This window comes from Diabrotica undecimpunctata, chromosome 1 (assembly GCF_040954645.1).
Source record: "Diabrotica undecimpunctata isolate CICGRU chromosome 1, icDiaUnde3, whole genome shotgun sequence".
Lineage (NCBI taxonomy): Eukaryota > Metazoa > Arthropoda > Insecta > Coleoptera > Chrysomelidae > Diabrotica > Diabrotica undecimpunctata.
In genome coordinates, this window is record NC_092803.1 from 104,436,075 (window position 1) to 104,454,368 (window position 18,294).

The following is an 18,294-nucleotide window of genomic DNA, read 5'->3' on the forward strand; positions in this document are numbered from 1 at the left end:
GTTTTACTGAGTCTGTCGCCCCGAAAGAGCTACCCATCACAAATATTCCCAATAAAAATAGTAAATTGTATTATGGTTTTATATATGAATGTAGTTATTTGTTTTATTAAAATCTATTACAAGTTTTTTATATGGAGGGAGGGCGCGAAAAGCTCTGGAACCAGCCCTGAGCTTAGATTAGGTAAAATGAAACTAACAAAAAATTAATACGTGCTTTTACTTGAGTTACTATTTAGGTACTCCGCATTAATTTCTCTCTCTCTCTCTCTCTCTCTCTCTCTCTCTATATATATATATATATATATATATATATATATGTTGGAAATATCGGGTATGTGGTCTATATTAAATAAAAAATCTTTGTTTTTTCTAAAGCTCAATATTTCGCCATTTATTATACACATAAATAAAATTGAATACTAAAATAACATTATTGTTGATGAAACTGTACATTTAATAAAATGCATGTAAAAATTTAAAATATCTTTGAGCACGTTCGTTAACAATAAATAAGATGGAATAAGTAAAAATTATTTCCAAATTAAAAAAATAACAATGTAAGAAAACATTAGAGGAATAGTATTTCTTTAATTAATCATTAAGGCTAGTTAGTATGATTAATCATTAAGGTGAGTGTAGTTTTAAATTTTGTTTAATATATTGCAATATATGTTGCTTAATTGCCCCGTGTCTGTTTTATAAATTAAAGTTTGTTTATTTTTGTTAATGTGGTACATCTCCAAAAATAACCTACTTTTGTAATTTTCAGTCTGTGCCAAAATACGAGTATTGTTGTAGTCTAACAGATGACCGGTGTTTTTGTAGTGCTCGACAACTGCGCAAGAATTTTTTCCTAAGCGGCAATCACTTTTATGCTGTGTGATACGTTGTTTTAGCCACTGCGATGTATGGCCAATGTAGCTTTTTTCACATACTAGACACGGTATTTCATATACCCCATTACTCCTATATAAGGTTGGTACTGGGTCTATAATTTTAGAAAAAAGTTGTTTGCTATTTATGGTATTGTATTTAGCTATATTAATATTGGAAACATCTTTAAATATGGATACGACAGACTGGGTTAGACCGTTAATAAAGGGGAGTTTTTTGTATTTGATTGACTCATTGTTAGAATCAAGGACAGGACCATCATAGACAAAGATTTTTTATTTAATATAGACCACATACCCGATATTTCCAACATATTTATAAATTGTTTTTTGGTCGAAATAATCACGTTAAATATATATATATATATATATATATATATATATATATATATATACATATATATATATATATACATATATATATATATATATATATATATATATATATATATATATATATACATATATATATATATATATATATATATATATATATATATACATATATATATATATATATATATATATATATATATATATATATATATATATATAAAATAAAGTTTTATTTTGAGGTTGCAGTCATTAATAGGGCAGGAAAGTAAAACTCTTTGTTCTTTAATCAAGCTTTCGCAAAATTTATTTGCTTCTTCAGGATATGCTAAAATATAGTATCAGTAAATACAACGAAATTAGAACTAAATAGCATTGTATAAAACTAGTAAAAAAAAACTTACAACATGAGGTTAATCCATTAAATTTTCAAATTTGCAAAACATTAAAACTTAACTTATTTTAAAAATTATACAGTTATGTAAGTACAATATTCCAATTTAATTTAATTTTGTAAAAATTCATTTTGACATTGATTATGTTGATGTTTGATTTATGTCAGAAAGACACTCGTTTTTGTTTAATAAACAGAAACGAGTGTCTTTCTGACATAAATCAAACATCAACATAATCAATGTCAAAATGAATTTTTACAAAATTAAATTAAATTGGAATATTGTACTTACATAACTGTATAATTTTTAAAATAAGTTAAGTTTTAATGTTTTGCAAATTTGAAAATTTAATGGATTAACCTCATGTTGTAAGTTTTTTTTACTAGTTTTATACAATGCTATTTAGTTCTAATTTCGTTGTATTTACTGATACCATATTTTAGCATATCCTGAAGAAGCAAATAAATTTTGCGAAAGCTTGATTAAAGAACAAAGAGTTTTACTTTCCTGCCCTATTAATGACTGCAACCTCAAAATAAAACTTTATTTTACATAACGTGTCAGTCAATTATACCTAACTACTTTATATATATATATATATATATATATATATATATATATATATATATATATAGACATATAATCCTTAAGGAGTTACTTAATTTTTAACTTTAACTTAACGTTTAATTTTTATTTAATTTTAATTTTATTATGATAAAACGTTGATGTTTGTTAATGTATGTAAATATTACCTTATAATTACAGGTAATCTATATAGCAATTTTTAGCGAAAAAATTAATTACTTATGAAGTAGTAAAATTTCAGGCTAAGGATATTTAAATCATCAATTTTAAGAATGAATTAGCAATCAACCGTATCTTTTTAAGAACAAAATATGATTGAAATGTCAGATGTTGGTAGTTTAGATTTCTTTCCTAGGTGGCGTCGTTACCCTACCCAACAAACAGTCTGACTTGTCGTTCTAGCCTTTTATATAGATATATGTTTTATACGACTCCACCTCTACAGTAGTGGCTCATTTAATCTACACAAAAGGAAGGTCTCAAAGGTGAGAAAATGATTGTAAGGAAAATAGTAGAGCTATAAGTTTTATTTTCACATACAAACAATCACATTATACTCTACGGATTAAATTCACTAAAGCCATGCTTTTCTTCACGTTTATTTACTTTGCACGCAAATGACGAGTTGTACTGAAATTTTTTGTTTTTTGAAATGATTATTTCTTATCGGTATGCCTGTATGTTTTAGCACAGGCCAGACATATTCATACATATACTTAATACCCTGCCCATATATATATATATATATATATATATATATATATATATATATATATATATATATATATATATATATATATATATATATATATATATTTATATATATATATATATATATATATATATATATACAGATCACGACATTGTTTTATTGACCATACAACACAATGGCAATCGCTGTGACATTTTACACGTTTCCACCTCTATATTCATTCACGTACGAATTGTCGTAATTGTCACATTGACATTAAAAATTTCAAACGAAGTTCTGAAAGAATAAATAAATAATTAATAAAATGCCTATTACGTTTATACCGTCCAAGAAAAAGTGCAACTTGTAACATGGTACTTTCAGGGTCATTCGATACGCGAAGTAATTGATTTAGTTATTGGTGCCTTCGAAGATAGACCCCCATCAAGTGTTACAACAGTTAAAACTACCATTAAACATTTTCAAACTTCGGGATGTATAAACAGTTGTAAAAAGTGTCATGAAGGTAATGAACCACGTGTTAGACCTGTGGATGAGAAGCGTCAAAACAGGTATATTGATATTTGTGCTTTTGTGGAAGCTAGTGAACCCTGCAATAGTGTACAAATTGCTAGCGAAGTTAACGTGAATGCTCGAACTGTCCAGCGAGTTCTCAAAAGGAATGGGTATCACCCATTTTAAGATACAACCAACACAAGAACTGTTTCCGGAAGATAATTTTAGGCGGATGGATTTTTGTGAAATTATGTTAGATAAACAGAATGAAAATGTACACTTTTAAAAAAATATTTTATTTTCTGACGAATCTTCATTTTCATAATTTTATATTTTTTTCATTATATATATAATAAAAAAAATATAAAATTATGATTAAAATACAATAAAATAAAAATTAAATAAAATAAAATAAAATATAAATTAAAATAAATTCAATTCAATTTAAAAAAAAAAAACTAAATTAAAATAGGACGCTCCAATTGACAATTAACAGATCAAAAAAGCGCAATTGTGTTATCGAAGCAGTCGTTAGACATTGAGGACAAGTCGACAGGATTCATCACATTGCCAACAGATTTCTGTTACTTCACAGACTCGAAAGAGGAGCTTGTTGAACTTTTGAAACATTATCTAAGTAAGCCGTACGAAGTTCGCTGGATCAGATATAACTCGCATTCTAGGTAGTTCAAAAAATAGGTTCTTTGACAGAAGCCATTCTTGAATATCTTTTTTTAGTGTTGAACAGTTAGGAATTTGTTCTGACTTTCTGCTGTGATAGGAGTGTCCATTACCGCAACAGTTTTTTCTGGCAAATTTAGCATTAAGTTATTTTCGAACCAATCTTCGAAGGTCGGTCTATCCATTTCGTCGTGGTAGTCCTGAGTATTTTTCTTTGCCAAAAACGTGAGCTATGCTTTATCAACAAATCCACTGGTAGATCCTGCGTGCAATAAAACGAACCGTGCACCACGAGCTGTTGGAGATTTTAATCCTGTTGTCAGACCACGAACAAAAGCATCGCGATGCTTTTGTTCGCGATGCTATTGTGTAATTGTTTTATCAACCCATTCTTTTTTTCACACTGTGCCCTATATTTACCCATGATTCATCCAAATACACTATGTTGTATCCTTCTGCACGATATTTACGAATTGCGCGTAAATAACGATGATGCCACGAGATGATTTATGGTTTTTCAATCAAAATTGAATTTCTGCCTAGTTTTATAAACACAAAATCCATATCACTCAGCAAGCGATGTAGCGTGGCCAGTGAAAAGTTGGGCAAAGTTTCTTCGACATTTACAACAGCTAATATGGTGTTTATTGTTGGTGGTATGTTGTCACGAAAAAATTGATGAACTATTCTACGAATTTGGCCCCTGACACCTTCATCGTACTTGTTGTCACGAGAATTACCAACCTTTCGCTTCTTGGGCCTGCTCTTTGGACAGCAGGTGATGAATATTCCTGTCGTATGCGAAACAAAGTCTTTTCGCAAACACCACTCATTTCTGACACTTTCCCAGTTATACTTGACACAGAATCGTTGTTATCCTGATTAAGATGATAATTAATAACATTCATTAGTATCTGCTTCTCTGAAACTTTCAGAGCTTGTCCACGTTTCCATTGAACAATTTCCTTCATTTTGCGCTAAAAATTCGGCGTCAAATATAACAATAGCCAACAACAGAAAATAACAATAATTGCCAACAGCAAATCACAACAACAGCAACCAACAAATAATAACAATAACAAAACAGTAACAGTACATCCAAGATGGTACAAATAATCGTAACTCGAATATGTTTACGCGCTTCGCAGAACAAATAAAGGCTAATTAAGGCCCTGGATGTATCAAGCTTTTAAACATATTCTGTACAAGAATTACTCTAATTGCTTCTTAATTACTGAATAACTTAAAAGAAAGTATTTGCAGTTGATATCAACCAAAATTACAAATTCCTTACACATTATGGCAGTAATTAGCACCGCAGGGACATAAATAACATTTTAAATTTGGCAGTTAGTAGAAATTACCGGAATTATTTTAAACTTTGAAACAAATGTTTATTTAATGCACATTTTATTATACTACTGCTACTAATAAAAGTTGATAAGTTACTATTAGAAACAAATAATGTATAGTATTATGTAAAATTATTAGCAAACGATATTTGTAAATTACATAAAATTGTACGTGAGGACTTGTTGAGAACTCCTGGTTTATTCCGTTTATGTTTAAAGATAGACAATAGAGAACGCCATCGCCCACTGCGTAAAACTGGCAACGTCTTGGCGAAATTCCCATAAGGTTAGCATTGCATATCTTACCCTGTACAGACTAGTCACTTTGAGACAATATATATATATATATATATATATATATATATATATATATATATATATGTATATATATATATATATATATATATATATATATATATATATATATAGTATAGGTAAAAGTTTATGGTCGGTATGGACCTTACGTGAGATGGAGTGAGAAACACCTATTTAAAAAGAGAGAGTTATATTAGGTCTGCCCTTTAAATCGATGAACATGCATGAGTGGATATAATAAAAAAGGGGAAGTTCAACGTTGCGAAACTGATTGGTTTTATTTGACCTGTTGTCTTTTTAGCATTTAAACAATGTTCTAAGATAATCAAATTTGGACGAAATGGATTTAAATGGCAGCTTACTGTTTTTTATTGGGAATATGCCACAATTTTACTTTACAATAAGTGTAATATAACATTTTGATTTCCACTTCGGAAATCGTTTTATATAAATACAATTTATTAATTATTCGTATTTTAAGTACGATTTCCGAATTAAAAATCTAAACATCAAAATAAGCATATTTTAAAGTCACATTGTGCCTTATTTCCAATAAAAATAATAAACTGCATATAATGCCACAATAAAAAAACTTCATACAAAATTATTTGGCAAAGTCTCATGTCGCGTGGTCAAAGCTCCGAATCAAAGTAGGGGCACAGGTAACAAACGAGTAGAGGTAGGTCGTTGACGTTTTTATCGTTAAGAGCGTAGGCGCAAAATTTCGGGCCAATGCTTTTTAAATGCATTCTTTTTTTTTTCGAATACTGAGAAAACTAATAAATATTTTTGAAAAATTTAAACGCAGAATGAAAGAATACATTATTACCGAGGGCCGAAAGTCTCTGAAAACTTCTATAATGTTTATTTTAATAAGTTACAGGGGTGAAAAAAAGAGAAAATTTAGTGTGTTTTTGAATTTCAAATATCTCATTCAAAAAAACTTTTTGTTTATTCTAATGGACTTTTGGCCCTCGGTAATAATGTAATCTTTCATTCTGCGTTTAAATTTTTCAAAAATATTTGTTAGTTTTCTCAAGATTAAAAAAAAAAAATGAATGCATTTAAAAAGCTTTGGCCCGGAATTTTGCGCCTACGCTCTTAACGCAACTAAACCGATTTTCGTAAACAATAACTATGATTGTTTAATAGTAGTTTCAAGTAAGAGAGTACCTGCATAAACAAACATAATGGCTATTATCGTTTATGTGTATATTTATTGAAGTGAAAGAAACTAATGAAGGATATATTTATTATAACTTGAAAAATAAACTAAACAATACAAATAGTAAATCGTACTTACATTTACATTACACGTTATTATTAAATCGCGAATCGTCTAAATTGGCATTTAAAAACAAGTTTTTCTACTTTACTTCTTGTTAACCGTGTTCTTCTTTTATTTAAAATTAAACCAGATTTTGAACATGTGTTCACATTTACAATACTTTATGAATATAGTGGTTAAGTTAGGATATACATGGCGATGGTTTTTCCACTATTGTAATGGACTCTCGATACAGCTGTACGTTTAGATGAGTCATGTCCAATTAATTGATCAAAAATACACCATGGACTTAAGTCATCTTTATCGGTTTCCTTTTCTTGTACTGGTTGATTTTCAATAGTACAATCTTCTTTTTCTTTTTTTATAGAAGTAACCAGCTTCTTAACTCTTTCTTTTGTTTTTTCCCTGCATTCTTATCAGAAAATCCCTGCACTTTAAATCGTGAATTAATAAATGTACATAATGACAATGTGCCACTATGTTCTATCTCTCTAAATCTTTTTGCTAAACCCGATATTAGTAATTGTACTACGTCGGATACTATGGATGTAAGGTTACCGTTTGCTAAAATTTTATTGCAAGATTCTTGCAGGCAGCGTACCATAACAATCACTGAATTACCCTTAAAGTATTTTTGGCCACTCATTAAAAGGCCGTAAAATTTGGGAAAGTTGAGAACAAATAATCCAGTCTTCATTATTTAGATTTGGTCTAAGTCTAAGTCTGTATTAACTAATACCAATGTGGAACGGATTACCTCTTCTAACTCGGTCATTCTTTTTAACATGTAATAGGTGAAGTTCTGCCTAGTTTCCACGTCTTGGATTGGTCGTTTGGGAACTTTGTTATGTGGTAATTGATACCTTAAAATCCTTTCTAAAGATAAGGTACTTTTTTTGAAATGTGTTTTTTTGCCGAATTGTCGAAAAAAAGACTTTTTATTTTATCTATTTGTACACGACAGCATTTAAGTGCGTCCTCCACCAATAAATTTAACGTATGAGCAAAACAATTTAAATGTTTTCATTCCAAAACATCTTTAACAGCTTTGACCATATTTGAGGCATTATCAGTTACTGCAAAATTTACTTTTCGTTTTAGACCCAACTGATTAATAATTTCACTAATTTCAAAAGCGATGTTTTCTGGATTATGGTTTCCAGAAAAATGACAGCAGCCTAATAAAACCGTTTTAAATTCTAAATTTTCGGTTAAATATTGTCCTGTTAATGCGATGTAACTCTCAGTTATTCCATATGTCCAGAGGTCAGTAATAATAGAGATATTTTCTACTTCTTTAACAACTTGTGATCTAATAATTTGCTCAGTTTTGATTTAACATTCCTGAAGTAATGAACCTGAGGTAATGAAAACAAGTTTTTCTTATTGGCGGTTTATATCCAGGAATCCACCCTGCAAACTTTTTACAAGCTCGTTCTTCAACTATGGAAAACGGATGAAACGAGTCTTTGCATAGGTTTAGTAAATCCATATCTATTTGTTTCTTTTGTTCTAAACAAAATTTTTTTATTAATGGAACTATCCATCAACTTTTGACGCTTTGGTGGCGGTGGCAGTATTTCAGTACTTGTAGTAGAAGTAGTCGAAACGGACAGAAATGCGTCAGAAGTTTCAATCATTGCAATATTCAGAAAGTGGATCATAAAAGCTGCATCTTCTACAAATGTGCATTTTTGAAAATAAAATTATTATTCGTATACTAGGTCAATCATTTTGACTAAGAAAAATAATTCTTAATTGAATATTTACAATACATAAATCCTTTGACGAACTATCAATAAAGATTTGAAATCGAAAATGCAGATCAATCGTAAATCGAAACTCATTAATTAATCAGAATACCTAGTTATAAAAAACAAAAGAAAGAGTTAAGAAGCTGGTTACTTCTATAAAAAAGAAAAAGAAGATTGTACTAGTGAAAATCAACCAGTACTCGAAAAAGAAACTGATAAAGATGCTTAAGTCCATGGTGTATTTTTGATGAATTAATTGGACATGACTCATCTAAACATACACCTGTATCGAGAGATACAAAAGAAGTCGACATGTATTTGTCTGATGATATTACCCACAAAAAATTTCGAACGGAGATTGGAATTATCCATTACAGTGGTGGAAAAACCGTCGCCATGTATATCCTAACTTAACCACTATATTCATAAAATATTGTAGTATTGTAACAAAATCTGTTCCTTGTGAACACATGTTCAAAACCTGGTTTAATTTTAAATAAAAGAAGAACACGGTTAAAAAGAAAAGTGGAAAAACTTTTGTTTTTAAATGTCAATTTAGACGATTCGGGATTTAATAATGTGTAATGTAAGTACTATTTGTATTTTTTAATTTATTTTTCAAGTTATTATAAATATATCCTTCGTTAGTTTCTTTCAATATAATAACCAATATGTTTGTTTGTGTACTCGCTTATTTGAAACTACTGGTAAACAATCAACTAGTTACAGTTTACGAAAAACAGTTCCGATAAAAATGTCAACGACCCACCTCTAGTTTCATGGGTATATTAGGATCGGAACCAGAGATATGTAAAATATCTCTGATCGGAAATAATCGTCTCACTAATGGGCGTCAATATAATTTTATATCTGTGTTAGATATCCTGTTAAATTTTACCATACCGACCATAAACTTTTACCTACACTGTATATAAATACACACACACACACACATATATATATATATATATATATATATATATATATATATATATATATATATATATATATATATATATGTGTGTGTGTGTGTGTGTGTGTGTGTGTGTTTATACCACAACTTCAGATTATATATGTATATATATATATATATATATATATATATATATATATATATATATATATATAATATATATTATGCAGTTGTGGTATAATCACATCCTGCCTTTTTTGCAGGACGATTAGATCAGGTTAGGTCAGTATAGGTAAATGAACCGAAAAAAGAGTTATGCTACCGAGAAAAACATTATGAAAGTGAACTGCAGAAAAACTACTCATAAATTTACTAGCCAATATAACGTCATTTCATTCTTAACATCAAAACACTGCAAATTTTATATTTAAGCTTGGGTAATAATGGGAAGAAGTTTTAATGTATTTTCATCTTTTTTTTTGAAAGCCTACATTATATCTTCTTCTCTTAGAGTGCCGTCTCCCTACGGAGGTTGGCAATCATAATGGCTATTTTTATTTTTGAGCTTGCTGCTCTGAACAAATCAATCTATCTGCACTGATACCAATCACGTAGATTCTTTAACCATGAGTTCTGCCTTCGGCCAACAGATCTTCTTCCTTGAATCTTTCCCTGTATGATGAGTCTCAAAATTTCATATTTTGGTTCCCTCATCACGTGGCCTAGGTATTGCAATTTTTTTCTGGTTTGTATAGCGGTGATTAGTTCTGTTTCTTTACCAACCCTCTCCAGTACTTTTTTATTTGTAATTCTATCAGTCCATGATATTTTTAAGATTCTGCGGTATACCCAGAGTTCGAAAGCCTCGATTCTTTTTGAATTGCATTTTTTTATTGTCCAAGTCTCAGCTCCATATAAAAATATTGAAAATATATAACAGCGAATGGTACGTAGTCTGATCTTCAAATTTAGATTTTTACACGTTATGAGTGGCTATCATCATTCGTATAAATGATGATTTGGCAATCTCTATTCGCCTGTTTATTTCTGCATTATGATCATTGGTTTCATTAATCAAAATTCCCAAGTACTATTATTTTTCTACTTGTTCTATCACGTTACCATTGATTGTCAATAGGTGATGTATATTTTGTGGTCTTTTTGTAATTAGCATGTGTTTCGTTTTTATTTATATTAGGTTCTCACTATTTTCGAAAATATGCCTGTAATATGTATTATCAAATATCGTAAGAGTGTTCCTAACAATACTCTAGGAAGGATATTTTAGAAAGGCGGAATTCGCTTTCCGAGTTGGCACCGAGTCTAATTTGGATGAGCTGTGGGTCGTAATCTGGACTTCAATCGAAAATCCAGTGCCAAGCGAAATCACCTACAGTAACTCAAGTAGTCAATGCACCTCGAGATGAAACATGAATCCCAATTAGTAATTAAAAACAAAAAACCAGACTCCAAAAAAATGTAGGTAACCTAATATGTAACTTATATGTATAAAAAACCGGATATGTATAAAAAAATCGGCACTGGTTGCCAAACGCAGAGGCAGTAACTTGGAGCTAGAAATGTTGTACATAAATTAAAAATTTTTAGTAGGGAAAAAATATTTAGTAAATTCCAGTAGTTTTTACAGACAGAGACATTTATCAGTACATTCCTTAAATGCCTTATTGTACCAACTGTTAATAATATTTCAGTATAGGTTATTTTCGAGAGAAGTGTCGATAAAATAAAGAGAGTTCTCTTCCAGTATCTATTGTTAAATGTGAACGAATCTTTTCGGATAGAATTAAAACCAGGGATAGGAATAGGTTTTAAAATCAAAATATTTCTCTGATTATGCATACCAAGAACCAATCATTTTGAATTTGAAAAAGATTTCAAAGGAAATTGACAAGATTCCTGGTTTCTTAGTAAAAAAGTATGAAAAAAATAAACGGAAAATAAGTACGTAATACGATCTATAATTTATATAATACCAATTTATCATTCAAACTGCGTATTTGTAATAGAGGGCGTTACTGTTAGTTCTCATGTCAGATTTTTTTGCAATGGCGCATGCGTAGTATCATTTGGTAGTTTTTAGAAATTTTTCGACCTGCTTGTTGCTAGATTCTCTAAAAAATATATAGTCATACTGGCTATTACGTTTATCTAACCAGTGAGTCAGTTTTTAGTGTTCCATTAACTGCATCTATATTCTGTTAGGGGAGGAAAAGGAAAATATTCAAAAAAAGTAATTTACTTACATAAAACATTTATTATAATTAATATCACGTTTCTAATAAAATTATAATTTTAGTCTTCTTATTTCCTCAACTTTAAAATCGGACCTGAAAATAAAAAGGCAGTCTAATTCACTTCTACGGCTAAAACAAAAAAAATGTACGCAAACTGAAGACAATTTACGATTGAACACTAAGCTTATATAACTATAGTCAAATCACAAGAAGAACCTAATCATACAAACATACAACCTAGAAAAAAATCTAAATGTAAAATGAAATAATGGAAAATAAAAGTATTTTGAAACTTTGTAAAAAAATTACTACATTTCAAAAATACTTTTCTTTTCCATTCTTTCATAATCAATTTAGCCTTAATTAATTAAATACTCAATTAATTAAATAAAAAAAAGCCTGATACTATTGGTTTTATCTATCGTGTTCATAAGTTCAATAATTTCCTAGACTAGGTTTGATTCTTGATAGGATTTTTTTTGAGTTAGACTGGCTGTTGATATTTGCTGGCAAATATTTTATAGAAGTTACCTGTTCTATTATTTGTCCCTTGGTATACAAATGTACGTTTGTTGGTATCTTTGAAAATACTAGAATTTTAGTTTTGGAAACGTTTAGATGTAAATTGAACATTTCGCTACGAGGAACTACCGCATTTATTATATTTTGTAGTTATTGTGCGTTACTTGCTATTAGGGCAGTATCAGCAGCGTGCCTGATGTTGTCTACGCTGGTTCCGTTAATCTTGATTCCAGCTTTAACTTCGTCTAATTCTTTTGTGAATATAGATTAAACAATATTACAGATTCGTATATCTTCGGACGTAAATTCGTGTATGAATAATTCTGAGAGAAGTTTTAAGGACATGAGACATCATGCTTAATATTCTATAGTCATCGCAGTGTGAGGCATTGGATTTTTTAGTAATGTTACGAATGTTGATTTTAGCCAGTCTGATGGTATTTTACCTGTGTCATATATCTTATTGAATAGTGCTATTATTAAGTCGAGACTTTTACTTTCGTTGCCTGCCAATTTAAGTAGTACTACGACATTGATATTGCCGGGACACGTGGCTTTTCCGTTCTTCTGAGCTTTAACTGCATAAATAACTTCTTCTTCTGTTATTTTTGGACCTTTTTCATTTATTCGATTATCCGTGGATGGTGGAGAACAAGGTCTGTCATCGTCAAAAAGTGTCTGAATGTATTCTTTCCGTCTCTCCAGTTTGTCTTCTGTATCCTTGTACCTATAATTATATCTTAATATTGTTTCTTGTCTCTTTCTGTGTCTACCTGTCATTTCTTTCACTTTTTTAAGGACATTAAAGGTACCTTATCTTTCCTGAAGTTGTTTAATTTCTAGGCATTTGGTTGAAATCCAGTTTTCTTTAGCTTCTATGCACTTTTTTCTAATGATTTTATTGACTCGTTTGTATTCTATTGGGTTTTTTATATATTAGTCTTACGTCCATGAGGTCCCATGATCTCTTGGGTTAGTCATTCTTGTTTGCTGTTGTTTTTCATGAACCCGATGTCGTCTTCTTGTATCTTTGTTATTTTGGTTTTTTCAGCAGTCCATGATACTTCAACGTCCGTCTGTACCAAGTTCTCTAGCGTTTCTATTTATTTTTTAACCTTGATACTTATTTCATTTTTCCTTTCAGCCTTTTTCAGTTGTTAGAGTGTCTATTTTCTTCCCACTTTTCGCCTTTTAACTTTAAGAAACCTTTATAGTCTAAAATCCGTTATAACTGAACATGTATCAGATGAGGTGTCTTGTCTAATGAGCATAGAAAGGAAAGAGCAAAAATAGAATTGTAGGGAAGACATTACGACGAGATAGAACAAACTGCGGAAATGTCAAGGTTCCATAAAGTTCTCTCAAAGGACCGTCATATCCTTTGTCATTCCGTCACTCGAAAAGAAGTCAGGTAAATATAGTCAGAATGGCGAATAAACCCTGAAAGAACTTTTCAGAAGGCTCATAAGGGTGGCTTTTATATCCAAACATATACACAGTTTAATGATAAAAGAATCTTTAGCCACATACTGTGCCCAAACGTGGCAAAACCGAACAAGAAAAAGCTAAGTCCCCGAGGCCAATAAATCTGATATCATTTATACTGAAAGTTCTAGAAAAACTGCTCGATATGCAGATTAGAGTTCGTGTATTGGTTGAAAGTTCGATATATCAGGGATATGCGTGTTCAGCAGGACTCTCTACGGAAGCGGTACTGTACCACTGTACAGTGATGTTGGATGCATGTCTCGATATAGAGGAAACATTAGGCAACACCTCCCTCGAAGCAATCACAAGGGCTATTCGTCTTAAAGGAATATATGAATCAAGCTGCAGATGCATAGATTGCATGCTGAGGAGCCGTGATATAAGCAACGTTACTGAAGGATACAGTGTAAGCACAAGTAGCCAGAGGCTATCCGCAGTGGGAAGTCTTATCTCGTCTCTTGTGTAATCTGGTTATAGACTCAGCATCTGGCTGTAGTCACACAATGGACTTCAAATGTAGGGATTAACATAAGCCCAAAGACGTGCAAAACTATGAAATTTACCAGAAGAAGGAATTTAAAGTGATTGATGGTACACATTTAAATCTGGTAAATGAAGTAAAGTATCTTGGGGTAATATTATTAAACTCGATACTTACTTGGAATCAGCAGATAGAACGAATAACCAAGAGAGCGGTATAACTACGTTAATGGTAGCCAGACGCACTCATGGAAAAATGTGGGATTTAACACCAAACTTGTTACACTGGATTTATAACAGGATGGTAAAACCAACAATCACATATCCATTAGTGGCATGATGCGTACAGATGCAGCAAAAAAAATACCATTCTTAAACTAAGCAAGGTGTAAAGACTTTCTTGCCTTAGAATCACACATGATATGAGGGGCATACTAGTAGGATCTATGGAGGCCCTATTGGACCTCCCTCCTTTAAACATAATTATAAGGGGGAGGCGAGAAAAGGATATTATAGATTGTGAGAAAACCTGAGCAACGAAACGCTTAGATCAGGACATAGTAACACCATAAATGAAAGCAGGGATATCGAACGGATGATGATTTCTGAGCATAAAGTACTACGATATAGGCCCGAAGTACCTTTCTAAGTAGACATTCGGGTCTAAAACTGCAGATGGGACGCGTGCAGGAATATTCAGTAGTCGTGGAAATTGAAACATTTCTATTCTATTAGGAGAATATACTTGTATTTGTATATATACTATGTATTTCACTGCGTAAGAGATATCAACATGAGGCTTTTCGAACTGAAGCTGATCAATATGCACAGATGGCTAAGCAGCCACGGAGGCTTTTAAGATGTATTGATTCTAAGCTAGTGTGAGAAGACAGAGAGAAAGTCAACACACTGGCGCGACATAACAGTGTTACTTAATATTGGGAAATACACGGCAATGATAATTAATTTACAGGAAGAAGATCAGCTACAAATTACTTGGGTCCGCGATCCAAAGCATCGTCCTCGGACGGAAAGAAGCCTGGATCCGAAGGCAACATAACTCTCACTGCGAAAATATACCCAAACATTTGAGAACATGTATATAGGTCGTACATGTGCTAACAGAACTGAACTACTGCAGAAAACAAACAGAAATCAGCTCAAATTCATAACAGACTGTTTCACGGAGACTTAAACTGCAGACTTTGTAACAGAGGACCTACAATAGTCAACCATATCTTGCATGACTGCAAGTCATTAGATTGCAGGCGGCATCCTCTAGACCTGAACAAGCTGGTACAGACTTCCAGAATCCTGGAATGGGTATCATGAAAAAGGTATTCGTATTATAATACTATTAGTTTTAATTCACTTCTTTATTTCCCAGTGAAAAGTAAACTTGAATAAAATGTTAAACTTACCTCAAAGACATAACAGTTCTCAGCTCCGAAGGAGTGAGCCTCCAAGTAAGGGCACTATCGTGATTACCCCAATAATCGTGTATCTCGTTTACTTGTTCTAAATTTAGGACAGTAGCTATTTGTGTCAACCTTGCAAATTTATCTCTAACAGACCACGAAGTTGCTGCCGTAATATAACCTGCTAAAGATCTTACCTCTTTGTCAAGCACGAGACCGCCTAACTGAAAGAGAAAAAGGTGTAATAATTATTGTTTAAACATTCATGTGTATTAACAAAAAAAAATGGTAGCTGAAGAAATGCTAAAGCAAAATTGACCATTAAAAATACAATATTGCAATATTGAATGTGAACGGCAATTACTATTTAAGTACTTTAATGGAGCTATAAGAGCGATAAGCACAAGCAATATATTATAACAAGAAACTAATCAGATAGGATCTGATATTTTGGAACTAGCAGATATATAAGATTTGGTATAGTAAGTACGTGTCAATATATACAATTTGTTCGTGTGATATCCTATATATGCATATAAGTTTGCATTTGGTTGAAGTTTGTGAATATGTGTGTATTGGGTTGTGGGTATGCATGAGATTTAGGATATGTTACCTATTATGTACCTTACCCTGTTAAAACTACTTTTCATGACAACTTTTTCCAATCTTTGTGTTACTTCGGTAGTAAGAACTTGCGTAAACGTATCATAATTGGAACTCGTTAGAATATCCTTAAATGATGAAAGTAACGTTTCTAAATTCATTATTAATGTTTGAACAAATGATTCACCTGCTTCATACGCTGATAGTTCGTCCTGAAAAAAATTAAAATATGTATATGTACTATAAATATATATATATATATATATGTATATATATATATTTAATTAAATGGCCAAATATATGGCCTAGGAGGACAAATTCGTTAAACTTTCCGTGCTCGAATCAATTAGTGTTATGTGTTATGACTCATCCCGAGTGTTATGACTTATTTCAGTATCCCAGCTTCATCAGACACTCGGGCTGATGATACAAATTCATACTCGAAAAGTCCAACGAATATCTCCTAAAACTTGACCAAACAGTCAAGCCATATTAACAGATTATGCCTATATACTATTTACAACTTGTAAATACTAATTACATTATATTAATACTATTTACAACTTGTATTTACATATTTTAACATGTTTGTAAATGCAATGAAGAATTTCCATATTATTTGAAAATATTAAAAGATTAAGGTTTATTGGAAAACAACACTTAGAATTTATTAATTCCTTATAAAGTTTGTTTATATTATTAAATTGTAAATCACATTCTAATATAATATGTGTTAGATCGCCTATTTTGCCACAAGTACAATTGGGAGTATTTGATGTGCCAATTCCATGCATGTAAGATGGCGTAAGAGCATGATTTGCTCTCAGACGATTGATGGTCTTTATAAAATGTCGATTAGATTCTGTTTAAAACCATCTTCTTGAGGGTATCCTAGGGTTATAATGATAGAAGTTTAAGCCAGTCTTACATTCTCTGTAATGTAAATGCCAATTATTTTTAAGTTTTTGTCTACTAACGGTGTCAATATCTGTCGCTGGAATTAAATTTTTGTTTACTTTTTCTCCAAGCATATATGCCGATTTAGCCAAATTGTCAACAATTTCATTGCCTTTTATTACCGAATGGCCATTACTGAAAAGCAAACATTATTGTCATCATTTCTGCTGTGTATATTAAGAATTCACTGGGCAAGCTATACTGGTAATGGTAATTTTTATTTTCGTGGAACATTGCACAGCTCGTTCCATTTGCATCTTTTGACCCATAATTAAAAATGTAAATGATAATTTGTTCATTTTTCTTTAATAATTATATCAAACATATTTGGGAGTAAATATGAGTTTCAGTAACATATTTCAACCTTTCTAGAAAATAGTGTTTTTGCCATTTCACCGTAGTGGGGTGGAATTTGGCTTTTATAGAGAATATCGTTATATTTTACCGTACTTAAATAGCTTTCTACCAAAGGTATAGATTTTTTAGTTCTCCAGTAGCTAAGGGTGAGGTCCAAAACTGATAGCTCATGAAGATCTTGAAGGTATTTACAATGTTTGGACATAATTGGGAATGTAAATTTGTCGCTAAGGAATTGGCGGCGTAAACACAATGGAGGTTACACCGCTTCATTTTCCATTATTTAGATTGGCGTGGATTGTAAATAACCTAGGCATAATCTCAGGCATTTATTTGTTTGAACTTTAAGTTTGTTTAGATGTGTATCGGCCGCTTATCCAAATAAATAACAGTTATAGTCGAAAGTCGGCCTGATCATATTACGGTAAAACATCAAAGCAATATTTGGGTTTGCTCCCTAATTTGTTTTACAGAAAGCTCTTAAAATGTTCATTGAGT

The 18,294-nt window shown here is 31.2% G+C and overlaps 1 protein-coding gene across 1 annotated transcript in view; it reads right to left on the reverse strand.

Annotated features, from left to right (window-relative positions):
• Nucleotides 1–11,971: 11,971 nt before the first annotated feature.
• Cog4 (conserved oligomeric Golgi complex subunit 4) overlaps nt 11,972–18,294 on the reverse strand; it is a 50,814-nt gene continuing 44,491 nt past the window's right edge. Inside the window, exons 8-10 of the mRNA XM_072545846.1 lie at nt 16,509–16,694; nt 15,883–16,103; nt 11,972–12,064 (exon numbers count right to left, since the gene is read on the reverse strand). Coding sequence (XP_072401947.1) covers nt 12,022–12,064; nt 15,883–16,103; nt 16,509–16,694 — 450 coding nt within the window. The 3' untranslated portion in view covers nt 11,972–12,021. The remainder of the gene's footprint in view (nt 12,065–15,882; nt 16,104–16,508; nt 16,695–18,294) is intronic.